The sequence below is a fragment of the Peromyscus eremicus genome, chromosome 2 (assembly GCF_949786415.1).
Source record: "Peromyscus eremicus chromosome 2, PerEre_H2_v1, whole genome shotgun sequence".
Lineage (NCBI taxonomy): Eukaryota > Metazoa > Chordata > Mammalia > Rodentia > Cricetidae > Peromyscus > Peromyscus eremicus.
The window spans coordinates 110,601,645-110,623,397 of record NC_081417.1 but is presented as its reverse complement, the minus strand read 5'-3'; the positions used below and the strand labels follow the sequence as shown (position 1 = coordinate 110,623,397).

General features: G+C 38.3%; 1 protein-coding gene and 1 long non-coding RNA gene across 3 annotated transcripts in view; one reads left to right on the top strand and one right to left on the bottom strand.

The window, feature by feature from the left end:
• Positions 1 to 7,316, bottom strand: part of Hook1 (hook microtubule tethering protein 1) — a 53,609-nt gene extending 46,293 nt beyond the window's left edge. Inside the window, exons 1-2 of one of the 2 annotated variants that reach the window (XR_009377599.1) lie at positions 6,946 to 7,316; positions 1,285 to 1,370 (exon numbers count right to left, since the gene is read on the bottom strand). Coding sequence is in view for 1 of the 2 variants with exons in the window: in XM_059254548.1 (XP_059110531.1) it covers positions 1,285 to 1,370; positions 6,946 to 7,008 (149 nt within the window). In the remaining variant the exon portion in view is untranslated. The remainder of the gene's footprint in view (positions 1 to 1,284; positions 1,371 to 6,945) is intronic. The other variant, XM_059254548.1, reaches the window with a different exon arrangement.
• Positions 7,317 to 7,625: 309 nt separating this feature from the next.
• Positions 7,626 to 20,501, top strand: LOC131903784 (uncharacterized). The gene is made up of 3 exons (XR_009377598.1): positions 7,626 to 7,757; positions 18,209 to 19,221; positions 19,760 to 20,501. It is a non-coding gene; the product is annotated as an uncharacterized LOC131903784 (long non-coding RNA).
• The last annotated feature ends 1,252 nt before the right edge of the window (positions 20,502 to 21,753 follow it).

Below are 21,753 nucleotides of genomic sequence, written 5' to 3'. Positions count from 1 at the left end.
TGGTATCTCATGTCTATAACCCAAGCAGTCTAGAAGCTGAAGCAGGAGGACTGCTCCAAGCATGAGGCAGCCTGAACTACACAGTAAGTTCTACATCAGTCTAGATTAGAGTGAAACTCTGAAAAAATTCAAAAAGGAAAAAGAAAACCAGGCCTAGTTTAGGGGCCAATGATGTCTTCACATAGTACTGTTAAGAAGTGAATGGACAGACATCTTTTATTCATACCAGCCAAAAAGTATTACAATGAAAGCTGCAAGATAGACATTCCATCATGGCATCCTCAAATCAAGAAGTACCATGTTGGCTTTGGTCAAGTAGATGGTTTTAAAACAAGATAAAAATGAAACAAATACTTTAAGAAAGTGGGGAAGTAAAGAGTATTTTTCAGTACCTGAAGAAATGTTAACATGTTTTGAGTTAAATCTGCATACTCAAATTAGATAATTTTGAAAATGCCAAGTCATTAACATTTTAAAATAATCTCAAGCTGTTTTTCTAGGAGTGGTGTAGAGATTCTTGTTGCTCTGTCTACAGAGTTTTAAAGTCAGTTTCATCTTGTAGATGGTGGGAAGAAGTAAATTTAACAATCTCTGAATGGAGAACAATGAAGTCAAGATAGGATTCTGGTCTCTTTTTAAATAGTTATATTAAAAATTCTTCCATCTATTATTTGTTAATATTTGTCAACCATAGTCCAAGGATTAAGATTGTAGTCTACAATATAAACTGTATCCTCAATAGTATAAATGGCTGATTCTGAACTCACAATTTTTAAATAATGTTTAGTGTACATTAACATACCCAAGGCCAGAATCTTAACTACTCAAGTCTTATCCATGCTTTGTAACTTCAAAGTCCATTAACTCAACATGATTATTGGTGGACTCACAAATTACTATTATTTCAAAATTAGATTTTTAATATAGTTCTTTTTCTAAATCATACCTACTGTGTTAACAGTCTCTAAGAATCTCTATATAAAGAACCGTCAAAAGAACAACCCACATCTGTAGGAAATGCATGTAAGTATATCATTCATTTATCCTTTTCTCCTTGAAGGATATATGAATCTTTATCAACCATTGGGCTAAAATAAGTCTTTATAAACATTCAAGGAATCATGAGGTGGTAAAATGTTCTTGTTCCCTGGTTGCAAGAATGCCTTGGTGCTGTATGTCTGACTATGTCTACTGGACAGGATGAAATTTCAATCACCTTTATATGATTGTTCTAGCTGCTATTGGGTTTACATTCTTATGAGGAATACTTCAGTCACTACTCACATTTGATGAAGAACTTGTGCCATGGTCACTCCATTAGTCAGCTGTTTGACATCTTGACAGGGTGAGGCAGTCTTGAATGTCTGCAGCTAAAATGACACAAATCACTTTACTGTTGTACTATCCCTAATAAAATAAATAATAGAAAGCAATTAAAATTGATTTTATTTGTTTAAGTACAGATGGAAGACTCTATTTCTATAGCTATGTAAAATTTGTATAAAATAAACACATTTTTACATAAAATCAAGCCTAATATAGTAAACCACAGTGGTGCTATATATTAAATTATTCAGCATTTCTGAATAATACAAACTCTCAGGTGTATCTACTGTAAGGAGAGCATCAGAGAAAGAACTTCAAGATAACTGAACAATTACTAGTTAAAATGTCATTGAAGTTACTTGATAGGAAAAGAAGAGGTAGAAGTGTTAGGTCTGAAACTCCTTATACCATATGAATGAGTTCTGAAAGAAACCAGGACTATCCAACAATTAGCCACAGAGCACAGACAGCTGAGCTATTTCAATCTAGGATGGCTTCAGCTATTGCTAACATTTCAGATCTTGATTTTAAAACTGTTCAGGAGGCCGACAAGATGGCGCTGCTGCTAAGTCTGATGGCCTGTGTGCAATCTCCAGAACTCACATGGCAGAAGGACAGAAACAACTCCTGCAAGTTGTTCTCTGACCTCCACACTCCAGCCGCAGCATATGTGCAAACGATTACACAAACACAATAAAGGAATTAGTAAATTAATGTAATTTTTAAAATTTCATGTGCACTTTAAGAGAGAAGTAGGATAACGACATCTTTTTCAAAACAGCAAATCCAAGACAAGAAAAATTTTATAAAGCAAAGTAAAAGCTAAAATAGATCATATAAATTTATAGAAATCTAATCTCTACCCATACTAAATGAATTATGATTTTCTTTTCCTATACATATTTATTCCCTTCATTATTCACTTACTAGCCCCAAGTTTACCAATTAACTAACTATCAAAGTCCATAGACGTCCGTTCCAGCATAACTCACTATGATTTTGTGCATTTTGAGATTCGACAAATCTGTCCCTGTTTTTTCTAATACAAAAGAGAGATGAATGGGAAGACTAAAGCTAGCTATTACTGCTTTCAAATCCCATGAAGATACTTTCTTGAGCTCCTACTTGATGTGGGGCACTGTGGTACAAGATGAGATTACAAAGGCAAATCACCAGATTCTCCCTCAAAGCTACTATCATTAAAAATTACAAAAAAAAGAAAATGGCACATGTCATGTTGAGACAACTTGATTAGTTCATATTCACAATACACATGAATTATTTTTGAAAGTAGAAAAAAAGTTAATTAATTTAATTAAAATTTGTAATTTAAAAAAGCCTTCTTGTAGAAAGTTCCTGGATGGGAGGGCTTGAGGGTTAAACAGCAAAACTTTGAAGTCAAGGGCCAGAGGAAGGAACCCTCGGGAAGTATGAATATTTTTATCGTACACAGATAATAGAAAGCATGACATTTTTAAGGAGCATGCATTTAAGTATCACTGGACTGTCAGTACAAAGGAGGATGGAGGATGAGAAAGATTGTCAACCAAGGGTAATGAAGAGACAGGCAGGAGTTAGGATGTTGAAGGACTGACAAACCCTTGGACTACATTTCATCCTGAGCAAAACCATCTATGTAATGGGAAACAACTGGAAAAGTTTCTACCACAGAAGACAGTTAGGAGAACACAGTGAAGGAGGGTACATAATCACATCAGCATCTGCACATGGTTATGTGCTCAATGGTTACTAGACAGTCTGGACTAAAAAGTCAAGTTTTCCTGAAGTGTAACAATACCTGTTCACTTGAAAATAAATGTTCAAATCTCCAATAAGTCAGAAAGTTTACAGTGGTTCTTGTACATGTTGGCTTTAGAGAAATAAGGAATCACAAAGGAGTGGTAGGGAAGAGAGAGATGCATTACAGATACAGAATATCACATGTTAGTTGGGCGGTGGTGGCGCACGTCTTTAATCCCAGCACTCGGGAGGCAGAGCCAGGTGGATCTCTGTGAGTTCACGGCCAGCCTGGGCAACCAAGTAAGTTCCAGGAAAGGCGCAAAGCTACACAGAGAAACCCTGTCTCAAAAAACAAAAACAAAAGAAAAAGTACACAGAATATCACGTGTGCTTGTATACAGGAGATGAGTTAGGAGGTTCTTGCAACCATCCTGTCTATAAAATGGACAGTACCAAGACACGTATAATGTGAACTCAGAATACAGGAGAAATGGGTTATATGAGATGTGAAACAAGAATTTTACAACTGGGTGGATACACAGGGAAGAGAAATTACAGTATCTTTAAAAGGAAAACATTGTAGCTACCATTTGCCAACATTTCCTATTTACATGCTAACTTTTCATTGTAACTCAAAGACATATCATCAACATTTTACAACATGGGTATGATTAGTGGCTTTAAAAGATCCACTTCAGAATATTAGGCAGAACAATCCTGGTAGGAGTCAGTGAAATGGCTCAGCAGTAAAAAACGCACTTGCTATCAACCTTGACTGAGTTCAATTCCTGGAACTCACATGGAGAAGAAGCTCCCTCAAGTTGCCTCATCTCCACATGTGCAATAACTGAACTTAAGAAGTTTGAAAAAGCAATGTAGACATACACATACGGTGAATCTACAAAATGCACTATGTTTAAAGCAACTTCTCCTCTTAACTGCAGATGGAAGTAGGTAACAGAATGTGATTTCACTTGGGTAAATTGAAAGGCTTTATAACCAAGAACAACATTTTTTTTTTTAAATGAGACTGGCAAGATGGCTCAGTGTTAGGAGCCTTGCTGCTCTTCCATAGGAATAGGATTCAATTCCCATCACCCACATGGCAGCTCACAACCATCTTTTAACTCCAGTCTGAGAGGATACAATACCCATTTCTGGCCCCCCTTGGGCACTAGGCATGCATGTAGTACATGTACATATGTGCGCGCACACGCGTGCACACACACACACACACAGAAATATTCATACACATAAAAATAAATAAAATCTCAAAATATAATTTGATCAGCAATTTTCTCAGACTGCACATATATGTGCTTTTACCTGTTGAAGTTATAGCAAAAAAAAAAAAAAAAAAGAAAAGAATTATTAAAATTACCAGGCCCAATACCCTTAGCTATTGGTGAAAGTTTAATTCAAAAGTATTAAAAAAAAAAAAAAAGACCTCACAACACTACAAATCAGAATGAAATTGGAAAACATTTCTTCAAACTTTACACATTCCTTCTCTTAGGTAAATTACACTATTTTTCCCTTTGACCTTGTATTTTCTAAGTGGCAGTACATTCTAACAATTATTTAAAAGAAACATCCAAATCATAAAATCTACCACTTAAAGAGTTATCAAAAGAGACAGCCTTCACCTAGCCAGCTTCTCTTGATACTTCTGCTTCAGGTAAGACCTATCCCTGCTGTAAAAAGCAGCACTACTTCCAGCCATCTTCTACCGGCACAACTTGTTCCCACTGCAAGTTGTTTTCCTTTCAATCTTATAAACAGTGCTAGCTCTTCTCAAACACAAAATTACCTAGCATATTTGGGAACACCTTCTGGACCAAAGACAACCCCACAAATGTGTATTTGCTACTACTACCCTTAAGGCTATAGACAAAAGAGTTCATGTGTATTAATTACTACTAATGGCTCTTCCCTGAGTTTGGAATGCATTCCCTATGATTTCTACTCCTTGAAATCATGATGCAACTAAAAATCCAGAACGTGAAGTCTATACTAGTTAATGGTGGAATACCATTCTTAGAGGGCAGAGGCAAGACAACTCTAGTTTGATCTAATATATTGAGATCCTAGTGAGTATTCTTCCTTTTAGGGTCACAGCAAAAGCAGATCAGGCAAGAGTTCTGTTGCCAAGCAGTCAACTACAAGATAATTTCAGAAAGGCCTGTCAGTCATAGCGAGTTCAAGGCTAACCTGGGCATCTTCGACTACGTATTAACTAGAAAGGAGGTTGAAGATACAGCTACATTGGGCAGAGCACTTGCGGAGACCCCTCCCTTCAATTGGGGGGAAGGGCAGCAGAAGCAGCAAAGAAAAATAAATGATAAAACAATGTTCTAGAAGAGTTAGAAGGAATAGGTTTTAAAGCTAGACCCAAAGATAAGGAGGTAGTCTTTTGCCTAAAAGCCAAGATTCAGCTCAAAGTAGAGCCAAGTAGTATGTCCATGAAGTTTCCTAAGGAGTACAACTACAAGGTTATTCTCAATCACCGAGCTAGGCAGTGTTAGGGAGAAATGTGCATCTGGCCGTAACAGCCTGACACAAGACAGTAACCGTCTGTCAGTCATTCATTTTTCTCCAGTGTACAGCAGCCTGGAGGAGCACTGCAGAAGCCAAATGGCAACCAAGCCATCCTCTGTTTGTGATTCTTTATTTGGTTCATATTTTTTCAGATCTTGGGGAGTTTTTGCCTTCCATTGTAGTTACACATGGCTCTAAACTGGTTCCTGAGAGCCTAGCACAAAGTAGGAAGTTAATAAATACTGCTTTAAGAATGGATATGATCATAATATTTTAAAATAGTGCAGTACGGTTTAAGAAAATCTTATACTTCAACACCTGATAGGGAAGTCCGTGACATCATAAAGAACCCAGCTTATCATTTCAGTCATGGTCAGAGCACAAAACTAGAGGCCTGGACACACCCTATGATTAGCCATTTGTTTTTAAACAAAGCAGATCATTAAAAGTAATACTGCCTTCTCTCCTGACAATCCTAAATAGAATAGCTAAACCTAAATGCTAATTTAAATGAACATGCAGACTGACAATGAGCTAAAATGCTTTTAAACCCTGAAATCCCAGCTACTGGCATTCTACTTAAAACTTGTCATTTAAGTTCAAAGTGCAAACGTTACTTCATTATTTCAAACACTCCCAGAGATCTTTTCCATTTGTCCTTTGGATTTACTCGCATTAGGAGATGGCTAGGCAATCTCTTGGAGAATGTAATCCTCCTGATCCAGTCTTACATTCCGATCTGACAGACTGCCCTCCACAAAACTACACAACTGGGTTGAGTTGTGAATCATCAACAGTAGTTTGTGGGACGTCAAGTATTATCCTAGCACAATAAAGGGTTAGGAATCACACCTGAATGCCAGTTCTAGGCAATTTCAACAAGTTAGAAACCATTTTGCCCATTGGAATAGTGGAAAAATCTGAGGACAGAGCCGGTCCCAAGTCTGCACCAATGAATCCTGCATATGCATCAAGCGTAAACAAACAAAAAATGCCAATTATTTTTTAACTTTAAAAAAGAAAAGGTATTAAGAAGGGAAGGGGAGGCAGAGAAAAAAAAAAAAAAGAAAAGAAAGAAAAAGAGCTCCGACATCAAAGGCAGGTTGGCCATCTCTCTTCAGCTGTCCTTATGCCATGGGTGCTGTGTGGGCCCAAGGAGACAGCAAGCTGGGAACCGAGGTGGCCAGCGCCTCCTAACCACCTGTGCGCGGTGGGGCGCTGTGGCTAGATGGAGAGCCCGGGCTCGGACAGGCTGCGGAGCAGGTGGACGTGGCAGCCGCAGGTACCCGTGCTCAGCCCGCCCCGCGGGTGGCCTCGCCAGCAAGCTCAGACCACACTCACCCAGATGATGAGGCTGTCACACAGCGGCAGCTCGGGCTGTGGCAGCGGCTGCGGGTCCTCCATGGTCCGGGAACCTCGACGCCGCGCTCTCAGCGACGGACGCACCTCCGCCCGGGCCCGCGTCAACGACCTACGCGCCCGCCACCGGAGCTTGGCCGTCAGGCCTGGCGCCCGCGCCGCTCACGCGCGAAGCCTCACGCCGCCGACGTCGCGGCGCGACCGCCCCCCTCGCCCACCGCGTCCGTCCCGTGCCACGGCACCTGAGCCAGCCCCGCCCGCCGATCGCACACCGCGCGCTGAGTGACCTCTGCGAGCACCAGTCACAAAGAAGCTGGGCGCCCGCGAGGCCGGCAGGGCGGGAGGAGCGGGAATAGGTCGCGCAGAAGGGCTGCTGATTGGACACGCTCCAGGGGACTCTTGGCCAATCAAGGAGGGGCAAGCCCGGGCGGCCGAGAGGAGTGGGAGTGGGTGGGTGGAGGTTTATGACCTGGCAGGTGCAGGGAGGGCGGGGCTGGGTGGGGGAAGAAGAGCGCGCCTGCGCGGGCTGGGGTGGCCAAAGGGTAGTAGTAGTGGGCGGCTCAAGGTGCCGCCCTCCCTCTGTCCTGGTTAGCACCTGTGCAGATCCGCGCTCAGCTGCCAGCGTCCTCCCAGATCCCACGAGAGCACTGGTGGGGGAGGAAGGAGGAACCGCTTTTCCTCCTGGGCCTTCTTTGGGAAGAAATGTTTGAATTTGAAGACATGACCAAGAAAGGTGTTTCCTAAGGAAAATACAGACCCTCCATGCTGTCAAAGAAGTGCTCACAGAATCACAGGTTGTGACTGATTTCATTTTAAGTGGGGCAACGGGGAAAGCCATTTTCAGATAGCATAATGAAATAGCGTTCAAAAAGCATAGGTGGTGTCTGTGTACCCTACCCCCTCTTTTTGGGTTGAAAAATCTGTGTTCACTGAGAATGTTGGTGGCATGCCAACGAGATAGCTTGTGTCTTTATTGGAAGGGACTAGAATATTCTTGCTCTTGGTTCTCACCTCTTCATTTATTCATTAATCCACCAGCCCATACTCTGAATTAAGCTAGTGGCTCATTTAAATCACGGTGATTTTTATATTTAGACATGGAACAAAACTGTTGGATAATAAATTATAAGCCCCCAATATAAATCGGTCTCATTTTAAAAATACAGTGTGGGCATTTGTTGACTCCCTTGATGCTATCTCAGAACTTTTGTAAAGTGTTTTGAGTTGCTTTAATATTCTGGGCTCTGTAAACAGTAATGTAACTTCATAAAAACTATAGGCTGTAGGAATTGAAGAGTCGGTATTGTGAGTCTCCCCCCAAACTGCACACCCACTGTTACTCTCAGCTTTATCTTATGGTAGAGACCCCAGCCTCCATGTTCCTAGAGATCACTCTAGTTAAAATATAAACATCCATTGTGAAGATAATGTAAATTGCAAACTGTAAACTTTGCAATATGAATTACTATAACCATGCATCCTTAGAATCATGTGAGGACACATATGGCTGAGAACCACAGATGAGTGAGCTATTAAAATATTTAAAGAGAATCACCAGGGAAGGGGCTATGCTACTGGACTTCAGATAAATAGAAAATTTATCAAGGAAAGAATGACCACTTAAATTCATTGTGAGCGACCATTTAAATTCATTGGTGAATTAAGAAAGGAAAAAATATTTCAAATTTGAAAAGTTAGAAAAAATATCACTGAAATACAACAATAAAAGACGAATTGACACGTGTGAAATGAATATACATTAAAAAGTTAGGAAAAATTGATATATTTATCAAGAAAGATTAAAGAGGTATTTTTACTTTTGTTCCTGTATGTCTGCAACATGTGTGGAGGTTCCCTTGGAGGCCAGAAGAGGGCATCAAGTCTCCTGGAGCTGGAGTTACAGGCACTTTTGAGTGACCTACTATAGGTGCCAGGAACAGAACTCTAGTCCTCTGCAAGAACAGCAAGTGCCCTTAACTCTGAGTCATCTCTCCAACCCCCAGGATCTTTAAAATATCTTTATCTTCTAAACCCATAATTCCATTTCTAGAATAATTCCGTAATTCCATTTGTGAAATCACAAATTCAGTTATAGACTGAACTGATATGTATTGTAAATCAATTACAAGTATTGATCGATCAATTATAAGTCAATTATAATATAACATAATATAATCAAGTATAATATATAACATTGGTTAATGACAAGTATTAATTACTAGTCCATTAAGCAACAATATTATAGAAGAGTCATATCTAATAAAAATAGCACTGGGAGAATATTTGATAATAGAAAAAAAGTTTTATAATGAATAATTTATTATAGTTAATTTATATTAAATATGATTTTATATATAAAATAATTAGCAATAAGGCATCAATCTTATAAATATTTTATATGTATTTTAGTATGTACATGGTAAACTATTCTGTTTATATGTAAAATAATTATATTCTATGTGTTTTTATGTTTCTGTAATTAGCTTGTACTAATTTATAAGGATAGAACAATAGAAGAAATACCTAATACAGCATGAGCTATTATTTTGAGTTATCAACTTGTTATTGATTTTTTCTTAAGTTAAAGTCCAAGTTTGTACAGTGGATAAAATTAATTTTAAAACAATGAAAAAATGTTTCTAAAGTATAAATGGGCACAATCTTTCTGAAAAAAAGTTGTAATTCAAAAGATTATAAAATTTTTAAAGCTATAGTTTCAATTTCAGACTCTACTCTTAGTAATCAGGTTTCAGTGATACTTATCAACATTCTAAAGGGGCAATATAAAATATTTATAAGAAGAGTGATTAACATCATATATCTTTCTGTTAAAGCATTTTGAACTAAACTTAGTTATTCAAAGAAAATGTGATAATTGAATCTGGTGTAGGGCCTCATTATGTACAAAGATCCCTATTTGTTTGTGTATTGTGTATGCGTATATCCATATGAGTGAGATAGATAGATGGGGGGAGGGGTAGGAATAAAAGGAAAAAAATGAATAAAGAAAATAGATGAAAATGTTAATAGTGATGATTTGGCATGTTCAGGTGCTAGAATAATGGGTGAATTTTATCATCTTTTTACTTAATATTCTCATGAAAGTATATAAAATTCAAAATTATTAAAAATTCTAACTATGGTAAGGCACTCAACTGTGGAAGAATATACATACACATTCACCTATGTATCTATACAGAAAGTAATTGAAGAGAGAATTGTTTAGAAATTCACTCTGACTTTTGTGTGCTGGAGACTTGATACCTTTTATTATTGCTTGAGCACTCTTCAGCAAGTTACTTAATTTCATTGTCTCAGTTTTAGTCTCTGTGAACTAGAACAATGTTTCTATATTATTTGAGAATTTCTGGTGGTAAGTTAAGAGGCATATTTTTAATGTTGTTGGAAGGAAATGGGACAGTCACCATTTCAAAGGAAGAGCTGAAAAATCCAACATGGGAAGGTTAGCTTCTCAGATCTCAGTAGCAAAAAGAATGGAGGACTCTTTTTGGGGCTCTCCAAATGGAATAAGTTTAGTAAAATGGTTGCTCACTCTTTCTGGGAGTCATGTTCAAGATTCAAATTTTATGTAAATCGTCTAATTGCTTAGGTTAGGATACGTACCTAAGCCTTTGCCAGAAAAAGGTAGTTCTCTTAGATGAGCTGATCCAGTGAGACTTCAGAATCAAGATGAATCAGGGGTCAGTAGAAAGGAATGGATATGTACAAGACAAAAACAGCTCTTATGAGCTGGTAGAGTTGTGATAAGGCCCAAATTCATGTACTATATTTGATGAAAATCCTGGCTCATCACATGTATTCAATCCTTCATTGAGATTTACCTACTACCAATGGGACAGTCTTGAACAGAATTCATGTGGATATTAAGTGGTGACAGTCCGTAGATGGAAGTTTTCTGTGTCCTGCCCAGTCCCGCAGCCGCTCGGACCCAAATAAACATACAGAGACTTATATTATTTTTAAACTATGGCCATGGCAAGCTTCTTGCTAGCTAGCTCTTATATTTTAAGTTAACCCATTTCTATAAATCTATACTTTGCCACGTGGCTTGTGGCTCATCGGTACCTTTACATCTTGCTTCTCCTGGTGGCAGCTAGCAGCATCTGCCCCATTCTCCTTTCTTCTCTCCTATCTCTCTTGGATTTTCCTGCCTGGCTCTATCCTGCCCTGCCATAGGCCAATGTAGCTTTATTTATCAACCAATCAGCGCAACACATATTCACAGCATACAGAAAGACATTCCACAGTAGGGAGCCAAGGGTGTGTGTTCCTTCACTCAAACCAGGAAGGGTTATACCCATTTATTCACACTGGCAGGAACCATTGCCTGCTGTAAAATCAGTGTTCACTGGGGAGCAAGATGGGACAGGGGGAATTTTGCTCTGTGACTTTTGTAGATATGTTTGAGATTTTTATGTCACCTATACAGCTTCCTTTTAATGCATTTTTGCTCAGTGCTTGCCATTGATACTGTCTCCAGTTCCTTGGACTGGCCAAAGAAAGTTCTAAGATTTCCATGCAAATTTCAAGCCAACTGCAAACTCCCAGTACTGGTAAAGGCAGCTCTGCCATTGGAGAATGAACATCAACAGAGCAGGGATCTAAAACGACAATGTATGGGGAAAGATTAACTTCCAAAAATTTTGTTATAGCTTCCTTTTTTAAGAAGTGTTTTCTGGAAAACAGAGTCTGAGATTAGCATGCAGCTCTGTTAAATGTTTTTGCCTAACGGTCTGAGAAAGGAACCACACAAAGTTGGGCAGAGAGTGAAACAGGCTGTGGTACAGTCCCAGTGAAGGCTACATCTGATCCAGACTTAGCTGGAATTGTTCTTCCAAGTTGTCCTGAGTTTAAATGAAGATGGATCAGTTGGTGGGTGGGCTGTCCTGGAAAGGTAGCCTCACAGCCTAGATGATCTTAAAGACTGCTGCTGCTGCTGCTGCTGCTGCTGTTGCTGCTCCTGTTAGCACTTCCAGGTGTGGCAATATCCAAGGACATCCCAGTGTTCTCAGCACAGTGGTGGTGGATGAGAATAGAAGTGCCCATTACTCAGAATGGTTTTAGGAAAGAGAGAGACAAGTGACCATAAGTGTGCCAGTAAATTACCATAAATACAAAGTTAAAGTAGCCACAGAAGAAGAGTGTTGACATGCTCAGTTCTTAGGTTGATATGATTCAAAACCAGACAGTGACTGCAGCCATAATCATGTTTCACATAGGGGGTTTATGTGAAATATGTACATAAATGATGATTTGGAGAATTCAAGACTGAACTACTTACTCAAATAAAATAACAAAAAAGTAAATTATGAAACATTGTAATCCTTTCAATCCTGTTTTAAATTTGCAGGGGAAAGACTGATACTTACTGAATAAAGTGAAATATAACTATTTCATTTACTAAAATTCTTAATTGTAGTATAATTGAATGACTATTATAACTTGTCCCAAGTAACTCAAGTGAGAAAAAGTACATATATGGAAATTTTCAAATATTTGAAAAACAACAGGTAAAAATAAACATTTGGTGAAAGGTACTGAATTTATAACCCAACTAGAATGTCTTTTAAGTATTTAAATATTGTATTTCATGTCTATATTTAACTGATTCATAAAATATGTTACCATTTCTTACTTGATATGGAGAAATGGTTCATGCTTCTTATTGGTGACCTATTTTTATGCACAAAATTCCTTTTTTTAATCCTGGTAAGCAGGTTTTCAAAACAACTACCAAACAGGGCACATATGGATAATCATTTAATCCACAGATGCTGGTCTATAAAAAGCAAGAATGATCTGGCTTTACATGTACTATGATTAATCAAGCCACTGCCTATTGTTTCCAAGACTGTTAAAATTAATACTTGAAAAATATAATTTAAAATAAATGAAACATGACTAAAGACATATTAAACAGGCTTTATAAAATGCAAATTCTAAAAACTACTGCAATTGCAATGATAGAAATATTGGTTATATCTTATTATGTAAGAGAAAATTATATTTGACATAATTGTGGCTAAAATCTGATATTCTGAACTCACTGCATATAAATTGAAAATACATTAAAGTGAACTCACCTACAGAGAGATATTTTGTTCACTCTTTGTTATATAGAATATAATGTGCCTTAAAATACCAAAGTGCTAGAAAGAAGGAATTCAAGAAATCCTTTAAAGATACAAGAGGAAGCTTAGTTCCTTGTACCCAATAATGAATGGGGGTGTGAGAACCAAGGTGACAGAACTGCCTGTTGAAGACATGGGAAGTGCTCATTTGTGTAAGTTGCAGAAAATACCTAGAAACCCTGTTATGACTAAGGAAAATTTGATGCTGTTTAACTGATTTTTTTAAAAAGTCTCTTAGTACGAACTGGAAATATTTCCCAGCTCTCCTGAAAACAAAACAAAGCAAACAAAAAAAAAAAAAAGAAAGAAAAGAAAAATATGAACAAGGCTTAGTCCATATAGAAAAGAGACTGCATTTCATTACGTGACAAAAATGTACATGGTCCTGAAGCTATAAGTTACAATAATACAAAAATGTATAGAGAAGGAAGTGCTGTGCTGTACTCTAAGTGCTTCACAGATGGAATATACTTGTCTGATATGATCATCATCATATCAATTCAACCCTTTTATATGATATTTCCCACTTTTACTTACAAACAAGCACACTGATGCATAGAGAGGTCCCCATGTTAATAAGCTGCATGTTTCCAATAAGTCTCTCTCAAACTTTCTAAAGAGAATCCTAAGAGAGGTGAGAGCAGATTTTCAGATTACTTGGTAACATAAGCAACCTGTGTGATCCTTCTTGGCCCAACTCTGTATTTCCTGTTGTTGCTGTCATGCCTCTTCAGGTAGTCAGCATTCTTTCTGTTCAACACTTGCTGTGGATATCGCTATATGTAAATAAACTCTGATTGGCCAATAGCCAGACAGGAAGTATAGGCGGGACTAACAGAGAAAAGAATTGAGGGAACAGGAAGGGAAGAGGGAGACTGCCTGGAGCCACCACCAGGACAAGGAAGATGTAAGGTACCAGTAAGCCATGAGCCATGTGGCAAAGTAAAGATTAATAGAAATGGGCTAAATATAAGAGTAAGAGCTAGACAATGACAGGCCTGAGCTAATGGCCAAGCAGTTTAAATAATGTAAGAGTCTGTGTGTTTATTTTATAAGTGGGCTCTGAGACTGGCGGGACTTGGTGGCGGGAGCTGGAGAGAAATTCTCCAGCTACAAATGGCGTCCAACGTGGTGGCAAGAGTTTCCACCTAAAAACTTAGAAAAAAGATTCTAAAACGGAGCTAAAAACAGCTTCCTAATTGTCTCTCTCAAATGAGCAGCAGCTGCCGGTTTGAGCTACTGGCGGGTTCCTAGCGTGCGCTCTGGACCTGCAGTATGGTGGGAATGAAGCCTCTGCAAGTGGCACATTAAGCTGTGTGGTGGATTTAGCCTTTGCTAGTACAAAACAAAAAAAGAGGTTTCTGGGCTACACGCTACTTTGGTAAAAGTGTAGACCCACTATTTCTGAGAGTTAAGGCTCCCAGAGCTGCCGGAAAGCAGACCACCGCCATGTTGGGAAGCTGAAGTGGGCGGAGCCAGCAGCCACTGCGCCATTTCAGGCTTAGAAGGCTGCAGTTTAAAGCAATAGGCTCAAGCTAATATAAAAAAATAAGCCACGTAAAGATGGCTACCACACAGAGAATCTGGATTATGTTTTCTTTGATATTCGTAACTGCAGAAAAACATTTGATTGTAAAAGCTGTTGAGTTATGCCAAAATGTATATTTTAAAGGTACCTTGACTTCAAAATTTGGATATAAGGATATGTTGCTTTGGAAAAGAGTCTCTGCTTTTGTTCCCACAGAAAGCCAGAGACTATGGATTTGTTCCAGATTAAGATACATCAGGTTTGACCAGCCAAGACCCCCTGAAAGGTCTCCAGTGACACCATGGCCCAGATGATTCAACATCCAGAATGGTTTCAAGGCAACTGGCTCAGATGATACAGCCTCATGGACTACTCCATGATCCTAAAATTTTCTTTGTGTCCCCATAAGATACAGCGCCCCCCTCCAGCAGGAAGTAGTAAGAGAAGCTACGCCCAAATTCCCAAATATACCAAGCTGGCTTTAGAGATGGAATTGGCTCACTCCCCCTCTAAACCCAGACATATTGCTCAAAAAAAAAAAAATGGTTAAGAGATTCTTGTGTCCCAAATCAGAAGAGCCCTCTGGTGTGAGACAGAGAAAAACCAATATTTTTATTTAAAGCAGGTTGATTATAAATACAATCTCTTTCTAAAAAAAAAAGGGGGGGATAGTTTAGATATGATAGGATGAAAGGGTAGATTAATGAACCTACTTTTAAAGAGTAACAACTTGTTTAAAATGTTTTACATTGCTATAGATTTTAGTTTATTGATACAAATTTAAACTTAATTTTGTTATACTGTATATATATTTCTATTCTTGTTTGAGGTATTATGTTTATGTAACTCATTTAAAATTGTAATGGATAATTAAAAAATAGATTAATAGTTAGTCATCTATGATAATATTTGTAGTCATGTTAGTTAAGTCTTCTAGGTATACATAGATATATTTCAGATAGATAGGTAGTCTTCAAACACTTCAAAGACCTACAGAATATGGCATTTAAAATGTTTTAAAAATTTAGACTTTTTGGACAGTGAGACGTGTCTGCTCCTGACAGCACCGATTTCCTTCAGAGAGGAGGATGGGCATCGAAGACACTCCATATGGAGTTTATCTTCACCTTGACAAAAATAGCCATTTGGGCAAGAAACTGTTCTTGCCTGGACTGCTTGATCAACTGGACATGCAGGACCCATAGAAAGGTGACCACTGAACTTTGCTTGACAAAATGGTCCTTCCGGTTCCTGCTTTGCAGAGAAAACTGCCAGACATTCTACAAGACACAGAGAAAAGTGAATATAGGCCTGTGGGCTGAAGACAGATGCCCCAACTTTACAAGAAAACTTTGGATGACTGTCCAGGCTCAGCTGTCTCTGTCTACCCTGCAAGACTCCCAAAAGTAGCTTGCATCCTTCTCCCATTTCTCAGGCAGTATTATATCCTTCTGAGGTCTTTGATGTGGTTAAAGACTAGATACTTACAATTTTCCTTAGTTATAATAAAAGTTAAGTTAGATATAAAAACCTTAAACTCACAAATATAAGATAGATAGGATCTCTTCTTTAATATTGTAACTGTAATTCTTGCTTGATAATTGTTTTGTTATATGTAATTTTACTATGTTAAAGTTAAAACCTTCCTTTTTAAAAAAAAAAGAAAGGGGAAGTGCTGTGGATATCGCTATATGTAAATAAACTCTGATTGGCCAATAGCCAGACAGGAAGTATAGGCGGGACTAACAGAGAAAAGAATTGAGGGAACAGGAAGGGAAGAGGGAGACTGCCTGGAGCCACCGCCAGGACAAGGAAGATGTAAGGTACCAGTAAGCCATGAGCCATGTGGCAAAGTAAAGATTAATAGAAATGGGCTAAATATAAGAGTAAGAGCTAGACAATGACAGGCCTGAGCTAATGGCCAAGCAGTTTAAATAATGTAAGAGTCTGTGTGTTTATTTTATAAGTGGGCTCTGAGACTGACGGGACTTGGTGGCGGGAGCTGGAGAGAAATTCTCCAGCTACAAACACTGTTTTGCAAGCAAAGCCATCTTGTCTAGATGAATGAAATTAATCGCTACATACTAAAGAATCTGCTGAATGAAGACTGCTTTGTTCTGTTTGGTTGTTTTTTAAGCTGGGTTTCCTTTTAAGGTATCTCTGGCTGGCCTTGAACTCAATATGTAGACCCTGCTGGCCTTAAACTCAGAGATCTGCCTGACTCTTCCTCCCAAGAACTGAGATTAAAAGCATACCTCACCTCATGAACTATTATTTTTACCTAGTTTTCTTATAAACCTGATACGATTTTTCTAAAAAACAAAATTGGCCATTTTAATTAAAGAACTGGCCTACTCGTGAAACTTTAATATTTATATATAAAAATTTTCTTCATTTTAGTTGCTACATTCTCAATGGATATACAGACAGACATATACACACTACTACTAATACTCATATACACAATTCAAGAGCAACAATTATACTATTAACCCAACAATCAGGCTTGTCCAACATAAATATATATTTTCACATTTAGGAAATATAACAATGATGTAGTATTACATTTAATATGCAATCCTTAAGTTGATTCAATTATTCATTTATGGTTTTTCTTTTCCTTCAAGAATGCGAAGTCAAAGGATCAAGGCCCATGTGTTATGCTTATAATCCTGTGGTTTTAGTTTCCTCCAATGCACATTAATTACTCAGTGTGTGACCTTCCAGGGCAGCAGCACTTTTGAAAGGGTCTGGTAGGTTAGTCAGATTGTTTCTTTGTTATCATATTTGGCTCAACAGTTTGGGGGAAGGATTCCATTCTAAGAATATTTTCAGAAACAAGGTATTGGAATGTCTGATTATTAGGGATGTAAAGTTTTATAATTTAATTAGTATGGCGTCCTCTCCATTTCTCCACCATCACAGTGTTTTTCACTGCAATACCCAAGGAACTTAAGATTCTGTAAGTGCATCCTTCTCCAAATCTTCCCTCCTAAGGCTTTCAGCATCCACTGGACATTTTTGCTGGAAGCAAGTATCTCTTTGGTGGCTGTGTAAGAGTATTTTTCTGTCTCCATGATTCCACCAGCATTTGTTAGAATGTGGAACTAGCTGACATGGTTCTCTTAAAAAGTTTTCCCTTTTGAATCATATTACCTTTAAATTTTTAGAAATGTGAGTGTGGAGCCATGCATTTACTTTTACCAGCTCTATACATTGTAATAGCGTGTCAAGTTCTGCTCATAGGAACTCTCACCCTTTACACATTTTGCACATCTCTGTGGTGGTGCTTCTTTACTTCCTGACATGAATTACAGAGGGAACTTTGCCTGACCCTGTCCTCAAGTCAGCCATTTTTCCCAAGGAACCTGGGTTCCATGTTGTTGAGACTGATGCTTAGTAAGGCTGAATTTCTCAACATCTACTTCATTACTACACTCCAGTTCCTTAGAATATGGTTTTAAAACCATTGTTAAAATAGAGACATTCTTGTAAAATGTAAAATATTGGACCTAATAATTTATTCAGTGGAGTGAAAATACTTCTATGCCTGCTAACTTTGTAGACTAGGAAGCTGAAAGAATGATGGTGCTGGATACCTGGCAACAGAGAAGTAAGAGGTTCCTGTAGAAGAAGAAATAAAGCTAATAGCAATTTCTTGTGGCAAGTATTACCACCACAGAATTAAAATCGTTAAAACAGCCTTATTTTGCACATGGGAAAATCCTCATATATGCCTCTGTTTCTGTTACATCACAGTAGGCTTTATTTAAATACTATTTAGTTAGTTAGTTAGTTAGTTAGTTGTTGTTGAGAGGAGTGTGACTAGCATGCTGTGGTGTTTGGGTGGACTACAAAGAGCAACCCCAGGGAGTCAGTTTTCTCCTTCCACCACAGGTGCCAGGGTCCGAACTGAGGATGCTACATTTGGCACCAAGCTCCTTTACCCACTGAGGCATCTCACCAGTTCCCCACAAACATAATCTTTTAAAGCCACACACAGGGATGATGATGAGGTCAGCTTAATGAGTTTTGAGATTAGCAAATTAGCAAATTTGAAATTAGCAAATTCTGCAAATGTTCCTGTCCCATCTGAAGCTTTTGTTATGACTTTCTTGTACAACTGCCTTCACAAACATGACCCTTTTATTGAATGTGAAGTTCATATGTTCTCTATCCTGCTCTGGAATTTATAGGAGACATGTTTCCTATTTCGTTTATATGTAGTATTGATATTTTTTTAAACAGAAAAGTATCTCAAAATGAACTGTGTCTCAGTCAGATTATTCATTACAAGTACTGTCTGTTGCCAGAAGTCAGTGATTACCATGGTAAAGCTTGTTGCAGGCTTGTCAGAAATAATGGCAGCAAGCTACTTGTGAAGGAGTGCTGGATGGAAAGCCTTGTTTTCCCTTCTCTATTGTTAGGACCCTGGTCAAGTTCCTGAACTATTTTTCTTCTCAGTTCTCTTACTGTAAATGAAGATGATATTAATCACCTGTCTGAGGAAAACAAGATATTAAATATCTTCTCTTGGTGGACTGTTTTGTTTAACATAAGAAACAGAAAAAAACAAAGGTGAGTACTTCTCCCTTCTTTGCTAACAGCATAATTAGAGTTTGTAGAACCTCAATATAAAAGGCATTATTTTAATTTTAAAGATTTGTTCATTTTATATGGATGAGTGTTATGTCTACATGTATGTGTGTGTCCTCAGACATCAGATCTCCTGGGACTAGAGTTACAGATGGTTGTGAGCCCTGTGGGTGCTGGAAATTGAACCCAGGCCCTCTGCAAAGCAGCAAGTGCTCTTCACCACTGAGACAACTCTCCAGCCCCTTAAAAAGAAAATAAATATCACAGATACCTGCTTAAAACACACCATGTAAATATCAAAGGCACAGTCTCAATCACCAATAACATTATAAGCTTCCCCATTTGAAATATTGAAGCATGAATGTATCTTATTTCCTACCAATGTTTTAATAAATAAAATGAGAAGCAATAAAGAGATGAAGAAAGAAAATAATGAGTAGTAAATGAAAAGGAACACAACAGCGATAAGGGCCTCACTATATTTAAACGTAGTCAGAATTTCTGCATTTCTGGTTTGCAGCTACTTCACTACTTTATGCTGCCTTCAGATTCTAGTATGACAAGCCAATAGCGAGCACTGTAAGTAAATTAATTTAGTACTGTAATTAAACTTTAGTTTGCTCTAATTTCACCTCCTCTGTGAACCTTCCCCGAATTCTCCCTGAACTAAACAAATGCCTACGTTATATGGAGTGCTTCTTTGCCTCTCTCCAGCTTCTATTATTGATCCTAGTTTGCTGTGGTTTTATTTTTGCATTTATTTATTTTACCTTGTGGCTATTTTCTAGTCTCTCATTTAAACTAGTTCAAGAACTACTCACACACTAGTACTTGGTATTTGTTTTTGCTATTTGGAAGCCTGAAATGTCACTCAGTATATAGTACAAGCCCAGTGAAGGTTTCACTGGCCAGCTGGGTTTGCATATTTGGTTCCCATAGGCATGCCGCATAAATAGCTCCTGAATAGCCATGCCTGCTTGACTTGCTGGTGGCATGCTCAGTATTCATTCCCAGAACGAAAGTAGGTCACATCTGGGACATATGAACAATTTCAAGACAAGTTTCCTCTGAAATACAAAGCCCTCAAGTGAACATAAAAAGTAATCAAGCTGATCATGTCAAAATTGTAAGCAATTAAAACTTCATTATTAAATTTTGGTCTTTATTTCATTGGTTCAGTTTTGGTCTTTATTTCATTGGTTCATTTTGTCATACCAGAAAAATCTACATTTTAAAAATCAAAGTAGGATGACATTGTAAAAAAAAAAAAAGCAGGGGATAAAACATTTGTCTATTATAAGTCTTACTTTTTACATTCTCCCCTACACTGTGGTTATTTTATGTTTGATTGTGGGAACAACTTGTGCACAAAAGATCTCAGTGCACTTCTAGTGTCCTAGAAAATTACTTGCAACAAAGAGGAGAAAAGAAGGCTTTATTGATAAAAGGATTTGACCTCTCCTGACCCTCATCACAGCTAGAATATTCTCACAAGGGAAGCTGGGCAGATCATCTAAGCATAGTAAGTTCAGGACCAACATTGGAATGTGTTGGCTAACCATTGTTAAGCTTTCCTTTTCTGAAACAGATAGAGGAGATAATCACCTCCTGAAGAAAAAGGTTTGCTTTGCTTTAGTCTTGTGGGTTTCAGCCTATGATTAGCTGACTGTGTTGTTCAGGGACCTGTGGTGATCCAGCAGTGCGTGGTAGAACCCAGCCACTTGAACTCACAGCAGGATTGGAGGAGGTGGAAAAGACCAGAAAAATCACAGCCGGGCAGTGGTGGCGCACGCCTTTAATCCCAGCACTCGGGAAGCAGAGGCAGGTGGATCTCTGTGAGTTCAAGGCCAGCCTGGTCTACAGAGCGAGCTTCAGGAAAGGTACCAAAACTATACAGAGAAACCCTGTCTCGAAAAACAAAAACAAAAACAAAATCACTTTCAAGAACACACCCCCAGTGCCTAAACTCTCCCATTCAGCGCCACCTCTTAAATTTTTCACCACCTGCCAATGTACCAAGATGGACACATGTCTTTGAGGAACATTCTCAAGCCAAAGGACAGCAACCCTGTGAACTTGAGTCCTTCTTTTTTGGTGCTGGGATCGAACCAGTGGCTTCAGAAATGTACTCTACCCATGAGACTTCCCCACTTTGTATTTTGAGATAGAATTTCACTAAATTGTCTAGGGTGGCTTAGAACTGACTCCATCTAGCTCAGGCAGGACTTAAACTTGTGATACTCCTACCATAGCCTCTCAAGTTGCTGGAATTTCAGGCCTGTAGCACTAAGTCCAGCTGTTTAATTATTATATGTGTGTGTGCTCGCACGTACGCACACTCACGCATAGAAGACTTAGCATTCCTTTTTGATTGAATATTTGAAAATTATTAATCATCCCAGAAATGGTTAGGTATGTATATCTGTGAATTTTCTAGTTGCTATAACAAATACCTTACAAAAGCAACTTAAGGACTGAAAAGTTTCTGTTGGCTCACAGTTTGAGAGAAGCAGC